This window comes from Pelecanus crispus, chromosome Z (genome assembly GCF_030463565.1).
Source record: "Pelecanus crispus isolate bPelCri1 chromosome Z, bPelCri1.pri, whole genome shotgun sequence".
NCBI classification, from domain to species: Eukaryota; Metazoa; Chordata; class Aves; order Pelecaniformes; family Pelecanidae; genus Pelecanus; species Pelecanus crispus.
Window position 1 is genome coordinate 86630851 of NC_134676.1, and position 12798 is coordinate 86643648.

Genomic DNA, 12798 nt, shown 5'->3' on the forward strand with positions numbered 1-12798 from the left:
TGGTCCTAGGTGGTCCTGGGATGTGTGGGGACGTCCTGGGTGGTCCTGGGACATGTGGGGACATCCTGGGTGGCCCTGGGACATGTGGAGACGTCCTGGGTGGCCCAGGACCTCCTGCAGAGGGCATGTGAGGACGTCCTGGGTGGCCCTGGGACATGTGGGGACATCCTGGGTGGCCCAGGACCTCCTGAGGAGGACATGGGGACATCCTGGGTGGTCCTGGGATGTGTGGGGATGTCCTGGGTGGTCCTGAAGAGGATGTGGGGACGTCCTGGGTGGCCCTGGGACATGTGGGGACGTCCTGGGTGGTTCTGGGATGTGGTGGCGTCCTGGGTGGCCCAGGACCTCCTGAGGATGACGTGGGGACATCCTGGGTGGGCCTGGGATGTGTGGGGATGTCCTGGGTGGGCCTGAAGAGGACGTGGGGATGTCCTGGGTGGCCCAGGGCCTCATGGGGAGGTCCTGGGTGGTCCTGGGACCTGTTGGGGATGTCCTGGGTGGCCCAGGACCTCCTGAAGAGGACGTGGGGACATCATGGGTGGCCCTGGGACATGTGGTGGCCATCCTAGGTGGCCCAGGACCTCTTGAAGAGGACATGGGGACATCCTGGGATGTGGTCTGGGACGTCCTGGGTGGCCCAGGAGCTCCTGAGGAGGACACGGGGCTGTCCTTGGTGGTCCAGGAACCTGTGGGGACGTGTGGGGACATCCTGGGTGGCCCAGCACTTCCTGAAGAGGACGTGGGGACGTCCCCAGGTGGCCCTGGGACATGTGGGGCCATCCTGGGTGGCCTTGGGACCTGTTGGGATGTGGTGGGGACATTCTTGGTGGCCCAGGGACCTGTGAGGACATGGAGGGGATGTCCTTGATGGCCTCGGGGACATCCTGGGTGGCCCAGGGACTTGTAGGGACATCCTTGATAGCCTTGGGGACATCCTGGGTGGCCCAGGACCTCGTGGGGACATCCCGGGTGTCCCCCCGCCACCTGCGGGGATGTCCCCAAGCCTTAGCGGGGGGGGCGGGGGGGGGACACGGGGACCCCCGGTGGCCTTAGGGGACACCCCCACCTTCCCCTCCCCCTCCCCCCCCCCCTCCACTCAGGAAGGGTCCCCGGGGGGTGGGGGAGGGGTGCTGCTGCTGCCCGGGGGGAGCCCCTCCCCCACCCGGGGGGGCGGGGCGTCGCCCCCTTTGATCTGCTGTAGCCCCGCCCCTCCCCCACCCCTGGGTCCCCCCCCACCCGGGGTGGGGAGGGGTTGCACCCACCCTTTACATACCTCGGGGGGGGTGGGGTGGGGTGCCCCCGGCCCCTCCCCCCCCAAGGGGTGCTGCTGGTCCGGGGGGGGGGGAGGGGCGCCCAGGGGTGCTGCTGCCGGGGGGGAGGGGCCGTGGTGCTGGCCACGCCCCCCCTCCGGCCACGCCCCCGGCCGCGCCGCAGCGCATTTTCCAGGTTCTAGATTAAAATCTTTCCAGAAAGATCTGTCGCCTCTGACCAGTGCTCCCAGTAACACCCCCGTAGTGCTCCCAGTACACCCCCCCCAGTACCTGCTGGCTGTAGCTCAGCACTCCCAGTGGCCCTCCCAGTACCCCCCAGTGCTCCCAGTACCCCCAGTATCTCTCCCCAGTCCCTCTCAGTAACCCCTTCCAGTATTCCCAGTGCTCCCCAGTCCCACCCAGTGCCCCCAATAACCCTTTCAGTCCTCACAGTAACCCCCACGTGTTCCCAGCAACCCTTTCTAGTCCTTCCAGTAACCCTCCCAGTTCCTCCAGTAACCCCCCAGTGCTCCCAGTAACCCTCCCAGTTCCCCCAGTAACCCCCCAGTGCTCCCAGTCCCCCCCAGTATTCCCAGCTCCCCCCCTCCCCAGTGCTCCCAGTCCCCCCCAGTATTCCCAGTACCCCCCCCCCAGTGCTCCCAGTCCCTCCCAGTGCCCCGGCGCGAGCCGCTCTAGTAAAATACCTTTATTGCAAACGCACCGGGGCTGCGCCCCTCCCCCCCCAGCCCCGGGGTCCCCCCTGCCCTCCCCGGGGCCGCCTGTCCTCCGGCCCAGCAGGGGGCGCTGCGGGAGGGGGCGTGGCCCGCCCGGGGGCGGGCGGCTGCCGAGGCTCAACGGGGCGGGGCGTGGCCGGCGGCGGGGGGGGCGTGGCCGGGCGGCGGGGGCGTGGCCGGGGCGGATGAGCGGGGGCGGGGCGCGGCCCTGCTGGAGCGGAGGCGGCGGGCGCGGCAGCAGCGGGGCGTTGGGCGGGGCCGGGCGCAGGAGGGGCGGGGGCTGCGGCGGGCGCGAGGGGGAGGGCGGCGGGGGCGGGGCCGGCGGCGGGGGCGGGGCCGCGCTGGGGGGCGGGGCCGGGCGGGAGACCCCTGTGATCTGCACCTGCGGGAAGAGAGGCGGGGTCGGGGGCGGGGCTACGGAGGGGGCGGGGCTTGGGGTGGGAGCTGGGGCGGGGTCACGGACAGGGGGCGGGGTTTGGGGTGGGAGCTGCGTCTGGAGCTGGGGGCGGGGTCACAGAGGGGGCGGGGCTGGGACTGGGAGCCGGCTCCAGCGCTGGGGCGGGGCCACGGGCAGGGTCACAGAGGGGGCGGGGCTTGAGTGGGATCCGGGTCCAGAGCTGGAGCGGGGCCACGGGCAGGGGGCGGGGTCACAGAGGGGGCGGGGCTTGGACTGGGAGCCGGCTCCAGCGCTGGGACTGGGACCGGTGCGGGATTGGGACTGGGACCAGTTCCTGAATGAGGACTGGAACTGGGACCAGGCCCACAATCAAGACTGGGACCAGAACTGGGGCTGGGGCTTGGAACTGGGACCAGTGCCTGGCTTAGGAGTGGAACTGGGACTGGGATGGGGACCAGGAGTGGGACTGGAACTGGGACTGGGGATAGAACTGGGACCAGTGTCCAGATCAGGACTGGAACTGGGACCAGGACCAGGAATAGGACTGGGACTGGGACCAGTCCCTGCATCAGGACTGGGACCAGGAGTGGGACTGGAACTGGGACCAGTGTTTGCATTGGGATTAGGACCAGTGCACAAATCAGGACTGGAACTGGAGCTAGGACCGGGACTAGGACTGGGATTGGGATGGGGACCAGGAATAGGCTTGGAACTGGGACCAGTCCCTGGCTTGGAACTGGGACCAGTCCCTGGCTCAGGAATGGAAGTAGGACAGGGATGGGGACCAGGAGCAGGACTGGGACTGGGACCAGTGCCTGGAACTGGGACCAGTCCCTGGCTTAGGAGTCAAACTGGGACCAGGACTGGGGCAGTGATGGGGACCAGGAATAGGGTTGGGACTGGGACCAGTCCCTGGCTTGGAACTGGGACCAGTGCCTGGCTCAGGAATGGAACTGGGACCAGGACTGGGACTGGGGCTGGAACAGGGACCAGTCCTTGGGTCAAGGCTGTAACTGGTCCCGGTCCCAGCTCGGAACCGGTCCCAGTCCCCAGGCCCAGAACCAATCCCAGTCCCAGCTCGGAACCGGTCCCAGTCCCCGGCTCGGAACCGGTCCCAGTCCCAGCTCAGAAATGGTCCCAGTCCCAGCTCAGAAATGGTCCCAGTCCCAGCTCGGAACCGGTCCCAGTCCCCAGACCGCCCCCCACTACTCACCTCTTCCTCCTCCTCCTCCTCCTCCTCCTGCCCCTCGGCGGGGGAGGGCGCCGGGGGGTCCCCCCCCCTCTGGGCCTCCCTCTCCCGCAGGAGCCGGTCGAGGCCGAAGCGGCGGCGGGCGCCCAGCACGAAGCTCTTGACCTGCGCCGCCGTCTTGTTCCCCCAGCACCCCCGCCACCGCCGGGAAGTCGCGGCCGTAGCGCCGTAGGGCTGGCGAAGGGGCAGCGGGGGTTACGAGGGGCGGTGGGGGGTAACGAGGGCGGGGGGTAACGAGGTTAATGAGGGGTACTCACCCTGCACCGCCAAGAGCTGCTCGTCCGTCGTCCAGCGAGAGCTGAATTTGCCGCTGCCCTGGGATGGGGGAAAAGAGGGGATGGGGGGCGATGTGGGGGGCTGGGGGGGACGCTGTGGGGCGCGGTGGGCGGCGGGAGGGGATTGCGTGGGGTGCGTGGGGATGCCGGGGGGGTGTGTGGGGACACAGGGGGATGCCGTGGGGCATGGCAGGGACATGACGGGGCATGTGGGGACAGCCTGGGGACACTGTGGGGCACGTGGGGGACATGATGGGGCATGTGGGGACACAGTGTGACACCGTGGGGCACGTGGGGACATCGTGGGGACACAGTATGACACCGTGGGGCACACTGTGGGGCACGGCAGGGACACGATGGGGCATGTGGGGACACCGTGGGGCACATGGGGACACAGTGTGACACCATGGGGACACCATGGGGACACAGTGTGACACCGTGGGGCACACGGGGACACTGTGGGGCACATGGGGACACCATGGGGCACGTAGGGGATGCCGTGGGGCACGGCAGGGGCATGATGGGGCACATGGGGACACAGTGTGACACCATGGGGACACTGTGGGGCACAGCAGGGACAAGATGGGCACATGGGGACACCGTGGGGCACGTGGAGACACCGTGGGGACACCGTGTGACACCATGGGGCACGTGGGGACACCATGGAGACACAGCGTGACACCACGGGGCACATGGGGGACGCCGTGGGGCACGGCAGGGACATGACGGGGCACATGGGGCCACCGTGGGGCACGTGGGTCCACCGTGGGGCACGCGGGGACCCCCCTAAGCCCCCACCTCCGGTGGCCGCAGCCCCTCCACGCCGCCCTCCAACGCCTGCTTCAGGCCGCTGTTGATCTGCTTGATCCGCTGCACCTACGGGAGGAGGGCGAGAATCCCCCGGGGTTACCCCACAACTTAGGGGGCACCCCATAGATTTTTTTGGGGGGGACACAGACATTTTTTTTACCTGCCGTTTGAGGGAAACCAGCTGACAATCCAGTTGCCGCAGGGCCAACGCTCCCAAATCGGGGTTGGCAGTGACGCCGGCGACGTCCTCCCCGGCTCAGGTGCATCCCCCCGGGGCGGGCGGCGGCGGTGTCGCGCCGGGGGGGTGGTGCCGATATTGCGCCTCTTTTCGCGTGGCCATTTTGGGGTAAAAAGGCTGGAATTGATTAATTTGGGGGGGGGAGGGGGTTGGGGGTCACCGCGCTCACAGAGTGAGCGCGGTGACCCCCAACCCCCTCCCCCCCCAAACCTCTTTTTTGGGGTCCGGCGGTTCCGTCTCCCCCTCTTAATGGGGCGGTGGTCATCAGTCTCGTCGTTGCTATGGAAACGGGGTTAAAAAAAGAGGAGTTTGGGGAGTTTGGGGCTTAGGTTTTTGGGGGAGCGGTTACCTGTCGTCGCGGTCTTTGCGGCCCAAGAGGCGGCGCGCCTGCCGGTCCATGACGCTGGTGCGGGTGCGGGTTTTTTTCCAGGAATAATAATATTTAACGAGGCTGGGGATCAGCTTGTCGGGGAGCTGCGGGTTTGGGGGGGTCCAGGGGTGAGTTTTGGGGGGTTTCTTTTAAGGGGGGGGTGTGAAGTGCTAGAAATGGGGGTGAGCCGCCTAAAAATGGGAGAGGGAGGTGGGGGAAAGCGCGTAGAGCGGGGGGTGGAACCCTCTAGAAATGCAGGGGGGACCCCTAAATGTGTGGGGGGAACCCCTAAATATGGGGGGGAGCCCCTAAATATGGGGGGGAACCACCTCTAGAAATGGGGATTGGAAACCCCTAAAAATGGGGGGAACCCCCTAGAAATGGGGGGGGGGGGAAGGTACCACCTGCTGGGATGGGGGGGAGCAGGGTGGCACCACTAGGGGCAGGGTCGGGGTGGCTCGTACCATTCCTCTATGGGGGGCGTTCAGGAGGTGGCACAGACCATCCCGTATTGGGGGGGGGGGGGTCAGGGGGTGGCACAGACCATCCCGTATTGGGGGGGGGGGGGGGTCAGGGGGTGGCACAGACCATCCCGTATTGGGGGGGGGGGGGTCAGGGGGTGGCACAGACCATCCCCTATGGGGGGGGGGGTCAGGGGGTGGCACAGACCATCCCCTATGGGGGGGGGGGGGTCAGGGGGTGGCACAGACCATCCCCTATGGGGGGGGGGTCAGGGGGTGGCACAGACCATCCCCTATGGGGGGGGGGGTCAGGGGGTGGCACAGACCATCCCCTATGGGGGGGGGGTCAGGGGGTGGCACAGACCATCCGTATTGGGGGGGGTCAGGGGGTGGCACAGACCATCCCCTATGGGGGGGGGGTCAGGGGGTGGCACAGACCATCCCCTATGGGGGGGGGGGGTCAGGGGGTGGCACAGACCATCCCCTATGGGGAGGGGGGTCAGGGGGTGGCACAGACCATCCCCTATGGGGAGGGGGGTCAGGGTGGCATGGACCATCCCGTATTGGGGGGGGTCAGGGGGTGGCACGTACCATCTATGGGGATGATGGGGGTGGCCTGTACCACCTCCTCGACCCCGGGATGGGGGGGTCCTGGGGCAGCCCATGTTCCCCCCAGCACCCCAAGGGACACCCTGGGGGTCCCATGGGGATGGCAACCCCTGGCCCAGGGTCACCGGGAGACGCCGGACGAGGCCGGGGATGGATCCAGCTGCCGTAGAGGGGGGTCACGGCAGGGCTGGGAGCGGGTGGCCTCCCCCCTGGTGTGGGTGCAAGGGGTTTGGGGTGCATTTGGGGGGGGTCTCTCACCATTTGCTGGATGCGGGCGAAGCTCTTGCCGTGGAAGCTGAAGGCCTGTTCGAAAAGGACCTTGTCCTCCACTGTCCACTCATCCGGGAAGGGCGTGAAGTTGGCCAAGTCGGCCAAGGACTTCTCCACGTCGTGCTTGTGCCACAGCAGCATCCCCAGCGCCTGGGGGGGACGGGGACACGGGGGTGGGGGGGCTCACAGGAGGTGTTTGGGTGGCACCCCGAGGGGACCCCGCGCTGTTTGGGGGCGTCCACAGTACCTGCTCGATGTTGTAGCCGTGCTTGTCCTTTGCCATGGCGATGTATTTGTCCACTGAGGGGGTAAAGGGGGGGTTGAGGGGGGTTAAGGGGGGGATAAAGGGGGGGTACAGGGTGTGGGGGGGGAAAGGGGGGGTTTGGGGGAGTCAAGAGGGGGTTAGTGGGTGTTGGGGGGTGAAGGGGAGGTTGGGGGGGATAAAGGGGATGTTGGGGGGGGCAAAGGGGCAGAAAGTGGCAGTTAGGGGGTGTTGGGGGGTAAAGGGGGGAGTAAAGGGGGAGGTTGGGGGGTAAAGAGGGGTTATGGGGGGTAAAGAGGGTAAAGGGGGAGGTTGAGAGGTAAAGGGGGTGTTGGGGGGGTGTTGGGAGGGGTAAAGGGGGAGGTTGGGGGGTAAGGGGGGGTTACGGGGGGCAAAGGGGGATTGGTGGGGCAAAGGGGGGTTATGGAGGGCAAAGGGGGAGTAAAGGTGGGATTGGGGGGCAAAGGTGGGATTGGGGGGGCAAAGGTGGGTTATGGGGGGGGAAAGGAGGGGCTAAAGGGGGAGGTTGGGGGGTAAAGGGGGGGTAAAGGTGGGATTGGGGGGGCAAAGGGGGATTTGGGGGGCCAAAGGGGGATTTGGGGGGGAAAGGAGGGGGTAAAGGGGGGGTCAAGGGGGAGGTTTGGGGGTAAAAGGGGGATTGGGGGGCATAGGGGGGTTTGGGGGACAAGGGGGGGGTAAGGGGGGGGAAGGAGGGGGTAAAGGGGAAGGTTAGGGGGGCAAAGGAGGGTTTGGGAGACACAGGGGGGTTATGGGGGGGAAGGAGGGGGCAAAGGGGGGTTATGGGGGGTAAAGGGGGAAGATATGAGGGGTAAAGGAGGGATTAGGGGGGCAAAAGGGGGGGACTGGGGTGGCAAAGGGGGTGTCAGGGTGGGTGGGGAGCACCCCACAGCCCGCCCCCGCCGAGGGACGCCCCAATACGGTGAAAGGGGGGGGGGGCTCACGTTTGGCGTCGGAGACGCAGTGGTTGGGGGCCCAGACCAGCATCCCCTTCAGCTCCTTGTTGCTGTAGCGGGCGGGGCTCTCTGGGGGGGGGAGGGAGGTCAAAGGCGGGGGGGCAACACCCCCCAGCCCCCCCCTTGCCCCCCCCCAAATCGTCCCTACCTGGTTTGCAGTCAGGGATCACCGCCTGGTAGTCGGCCCCCACCCGGATCATGCTGTCTGGGGGGCGGGGAGAGGGAAAAGGGGGGGGACAGGGGGTTTAACGGGGGGGATGGGGGTTGACGGGGGGGTCTACGCCAGCCCCCCACGGTTGCGTGGGGCGGGGGGGCAGCGGTTGTGCCCCCCTCCCCGCCGGCGAACAAAGCCGGCGGCCGGCGCACATGCGGGCGGCTGGGGACAATGGGGACGGGGCTTTGTTCCCCCCCTCCTCAACATGTCCCTGTGTCGTGTGTCACCCCCCCCCTTAAAAAAAAACCCCACGAGTGGGGGGTGACGTGAGCGCAGCCCCCCCCAGCACGTGGGGTGAGCGTGGCGCCCCGACACACGCGTCTGGCGTGGCGGGAGTTGGGGGGGACACGCAGGCGTGTTTTTGGGGGGGGGGGCTGAGGGGAGGCACGGGCATGTTTTTGGGGGTGGGGGGGGAGCACAGGCGTGGTTTTTTTTTGGGGGGGGGGGGGCCACTCACCGTGGGCGTGCTCGTCCTCGCTGCCCTCGTCCTCAGAGGGGGGGGGGCCACCGCCAGCGGCCACCGATTTCGCCCGGCTGCGGGGACAGGATCCCCGAGGGCTTCTCCATCACCGACGGCATCGCCTGGGGAGCGGGGGGGGCTCAGGGTGACCCCCCAAATCCCCCCCGGGGGGACCCCACAAGGCCCTGTCGGGCGGGGGGGCTCAGCCCCGCTGCCCCATGCCAAACTTTAGCCCAACCTTGGTTATTTTAGGGGTGAGGGGGCGTGGGAATTTGGGGGGGGGGGGCGACGTGGTGTTGCTGCGTTGGGCGGCCGGGGCCCCCCTCCCTGAAAAGGAGGAACCGCCCCCAAAATAGGGAGTAAAGTCTGGGGGGGGGGGCTAAAAGGGAGGGGGTGGGTGGGTAGGGGGGTGTTTGGGGGGGGTCCCGGCGCCCACCCGAGCCCACCCGCGCCCACACAATGCGCCGCCGGCCGCTCCCGCCGCCTGACGGTGCCAAAGTAGTTCCAGCTCCCCCGGCCTCAGCACGGCCCCCCCCGCCCCCAGCGTACCCCTCCGCCGGCGGCAAGGGGGGGCACAGGGGGAGACACGGGGGTCCCAGCCTCACCATGGGGGGGGGGTGGGGCTGGGACCCATAGCGTGCGTGGGGCTGTGTCACCCCCCCCCCGCGTGTGGCTGGAGGGAACAAAGGGCTGGGGGGCAGCAGGGGGGACAAAGGGGCTGATGTGGGGCGGGGGGGGGTCTGTCCCACTGGGGGGCTGGGGGATATGTGGGGCTGGGGGTCGCTGTCCCACTGTGGGGCTGGCAGGCTGTGGGGCTGCTGGGGTCTGGCCCACTATGGGGCTGGGGGGGGCCCACGGGGATCTCCCCATCACAGCCTCCCCCACCTGCCGTGGGGCTGTCCCACACCTCCCTGTCACCCACCTTCCCACCCGCCCCATCCGGGGGTGCTCACCGCTGCAGGGTCTTGTGGGGCGCAGCAGTCAGGATGGGGGTGCGGGGTGCCCCCCATTGCTGGGGGGGGGCTATGGGGCAGGCTGGCAGATGTGTGCTATGGGGCCAGCTGTGGGGCTGGGTATGGACTATGGGGCTCAGGGCTATGGGGCTATGGGTCAGACCTCAGGGGTGGGCTGTGGGGCAGGCCAAGGACCCTGGGGCTGGGATGTGGGGCAGGGCTATGGGGAGGGCTGAGGGCTCTTGGGCAGGGCCATGGAGCCAGGATATGGGGCAGGCCAAGGACTGTGGGGTGGGCTGAGGGCTCTCAGGCAGGGCTGTGAGGCTGCGCTATGGGGCAGGCTGAGGGCTATGGGGCAGGGCTATGGGGCAGGCCAAGGGCTATGGGGCAGGCTGAGGGCTGTGGGGCAGGGCCGATGGGGCAGTTTTACAGGCCCTGCTGAAGGCCCTGGGACCCAGCTGTGGGGCTGGGCTATGGGGCAAGGCTATAGGCCCTTCCAAGGACCCTAGGGCTAGGCTGTGGGGCAGGGTTATGAGCCGTGCTGAGGGACCCAGGGCCGGGCTCTGGGGCAGGGTTATGAGTGGTGCTGAGGGCCCCAGGGCTGGGCTGTGGGGCAGGCTGAGGGCTGTGGGGCTGAGCTGTGGGGTAGGGTCGTGGGGTGGGGTTATGGGGCAGACCGAGGGCTCTCAGGAAGGCTGTGGGACCAGGCTATGGGGCAGGCTGAGGGCCCCAGGGCTGGGCTGTGGGGCAGGCTGAGGGCTGTGGGGCTGAGCTGTGGGGTAGGGTCGTGGGGTGGGGTTATGGGGCAGACCGAGGGCTCTCAGGAAGGGCTGTGGGACCAGGCTATGGGGCCAGGCTGAGGGCCCCAGGGCTGGGCTGTGGGCAGGCTGAGGGCTGTGGGGCAGGGTCATGGGGTGGGGTTATGGGGCAGGGCCGTGGGGCAGGCCGAGGGCTCTCAGGAAGGGCTGTGGGGCCAGGCTATGGGTCAGCTCAAATCTCCTCATAGTCACCCCCCACATCCTCTCAGGTGGCCCCAAAACGCCTCAGAGGAGCCTGAGAAGGGCCCTCAGAGGGCCCCCGGGGGCCGAGATGTGGGGCTGGGCTATAGGGCAGGGTTACGGGCCATGCTGAGGGCCCCAGGGCCGGGCTGTGTGGGGCAGGGTCATGGGGTGGGGTTATGGGGCAGGGCCGTGGGGCAGGCTGAGGGCTCTCAGGAAGGGCTGTGGGGCCAGGCTATGGGTCAGCCCGAGGGCCCCGGGGCCGGGCTGTGGGGCTGGGCTATAGGGCAGGGTTATGGGCCATGCTGAGGGCCCCAGGGCCGGGCTGTGGGGCGGCTGTGGGTCAGACCTCACATCCGCAGCTCCACCATGACACCGCTCCCCTCAGCGAACCGACCGGGCTCCCTCACGCCTTCCCGCCCTCACCCTTCTCAGCCAATCAGCGACGAGCTGCCTTCGCGCCCAACGGCGCCGCCACGCGCCGGCTCCCTACCGCGCATGCGCATCCCGGCACGCGCGCGACCCCCCCCGCCTCCCCCCACTCCCCCTGGCAGCGCCGCGCATGCGCGCACCCCCCTTTCGCCCCGCCCCCTTCCCTCCCTCCCGCGCAGGCGCAGTGGCGCTGGCCGGCCGCAGGGCTCGCGCGCCTCGCGCTCCACCTCCCCCCCCTATATATAGGGCGCGCTCCCGCGCGCGCGCCCCCCTCAGTCCCCTCCGCGCCCCCGCGCCGTGAGGAGCCGCCGCGGCCCGCGCTCGCCGCCGCCGCCATGGGGTGAGTAGGGGCCGGGCTGGGCCCGGGGAGGGTTGTGCAGCAGCTCGTCCTGAGGAGAAAGGGAGAGGGGCGGGGCCTTTGAGGCTCCTCTGAGGCGTTTTGGGGCCACCTGAGAGGTTGGGGGGCGGGTAGGTTGACTCTGAGGTGATCTGAGGCTTCTATGAGCCCATTTGGGACCTTCCGAAGGGGATTGGGGGTTGCCGTGAGGAGATCTGGGACGTTTCGTGGGGATTTGCGGCCGTCTGAGGGTATTTGGGGCTCTAAGTATCCTCATTAAGGGGTCTGGGGCTTCCTGTGAGGGCATTTGGGCTCTTAGGAAGAAATGTGGGACACTCTGTGGGGATTGGGGGCTCCTGTGAGGAGACTTGGGCCCTCTGAGGCTACTGGGGGCTCCAGCGAGGAGATTTGGGACCCTCTGAGGCTATTGGGGGCTCCTGTGAAGAGACTTGGGGCCCTCTGAGGCTACTGGGGGCTCCAGCGAGGAGATTTGGACCCTCTGAGGCTCTTGGGGGCTCCAGCGAGGAGATTTGGGACCCTCTGAGGCTACTGGGGGCTCCAGCGAGGAGATTTGGGACCCTCTGAGGCTACTGGGGGCTCCAGCGAGGAGATTGGGACCCTCTGAGGCTACTGGGGGCTCCAGCGAGGAGATTGGGACCCTCTGAGGCTACTGGGGGCTCCAGCGAGGAGATCTGGGACCCTCTGAGGCTACTGGGGGCTCCTGTGAGGAGATTTGGGACCCTCTGAGGCTCTTGGGGGCTCCTGTGAGGAGATTTGGGACCCTCTGAGGCTCTTGGGGGCTCCTGTGAGGAGATCTGGGACGTTTCACAGGGATTTGCGGACCTCTGAGTGTGTTTGGGGCTCTACTGAGGATACCTGGGGACTGAGGATACCTGGGGCTCTGTGAGGGGAGTGGGGGGCATTTGGGCTCTTAGGAGAAATGTGGGACACTCTGTGGGATTGGGGGCTCCTGTGAGGAGACTTGGGGCCCTCTGAGGCTACTGGGGGCTCCAGTGAGGAGATTTGGGACCCTCTGTGGGCCTTTGGGGCTCCTATGAGGAGATCTGAAGCTCCTGTGAGGGGCTTTGGGACCTTTCACGGGGACTTGGGGCTCCCGTGAGGAAATGGGGGACCCTCTGAGGGAATTTGAGGCTCTCTGAGGAGATTTGGGGCTCCCCAAGGGGCTTGGGCCTCTGGAGGGGGGTTAAGGAGGGCCGGAGGGAGGTGAGGGGGTCTCTGAGGGAGCGTGAGGGGGAGATTTGGGGCTGTTCAGGGGATGAAGGGGTCTCTGAGGTGGGTGTTTGGGGTTTTGGGGGTGACTGTGGGGAGAGAGGGAGGTTTGGGGGGGGAGGGCAGGTGTTGGGGTGCAGTAGGGTCTATTCAGAGGCCTCAAGGGTTTTGGGGGGTCCCTGCGGGGGTTTGCAGGGACACTGGGAGACCCAGAGACCTCATCCCACCTCCCCTCTAACCATGGACCCCAACTGCTGGAAAACCTGCAGGTTTTC

The 12798-nt window shown here is 67.8% G+C and overlaps 2 protein-coding genes across 2 annotated transcripts in view; one reads left to right on the forward strand and one right to left on the reverse strand.

Moving 5' to 3' along the window:
* Positions 1 to 449: 449 nt before the first annotated feature.
* On the reverse strand, positions 450 to 8692 carry LOC142596741 (REST corepressor 2-like). The gene is given in 15 exon segments (XM_075727135.1): positions 450 to 512; positions 2157 to 2303; positions 3595 to 3756; positions 3758 to 3804; positions 3888 to 3945; positions 4704 to 4781; positions 4876 to 4970; positions 5147 to 5232; positions 5303 to 5427; positions 6652 to 6813; positions 6911 to 6963; positions 7888 to 7968; positions 8048 to 8104; positions 8571 to 8652; positions 8654 to 8692. Coding segments are annotated over 15 exon segments (1335 nt in total).
* A 2599-nt stretch (positions 8693 to 11291) lies between these two features.
* NAA40 (N-alpha-acetyltransferase 40, NatD catalytic subunit) overlaps positions 11292 to 12798 on the forward strand; it is a 6191-nt gene continuing 4684 nt past the window's right edge. The window contains 1 exon segment of the mRNA XM_075727136.1: positions 11292 to 11296. Within this exon segment, the coding sequence (XP_075583251.1) occupies positions 11292 to 11296 (5 nt within the window).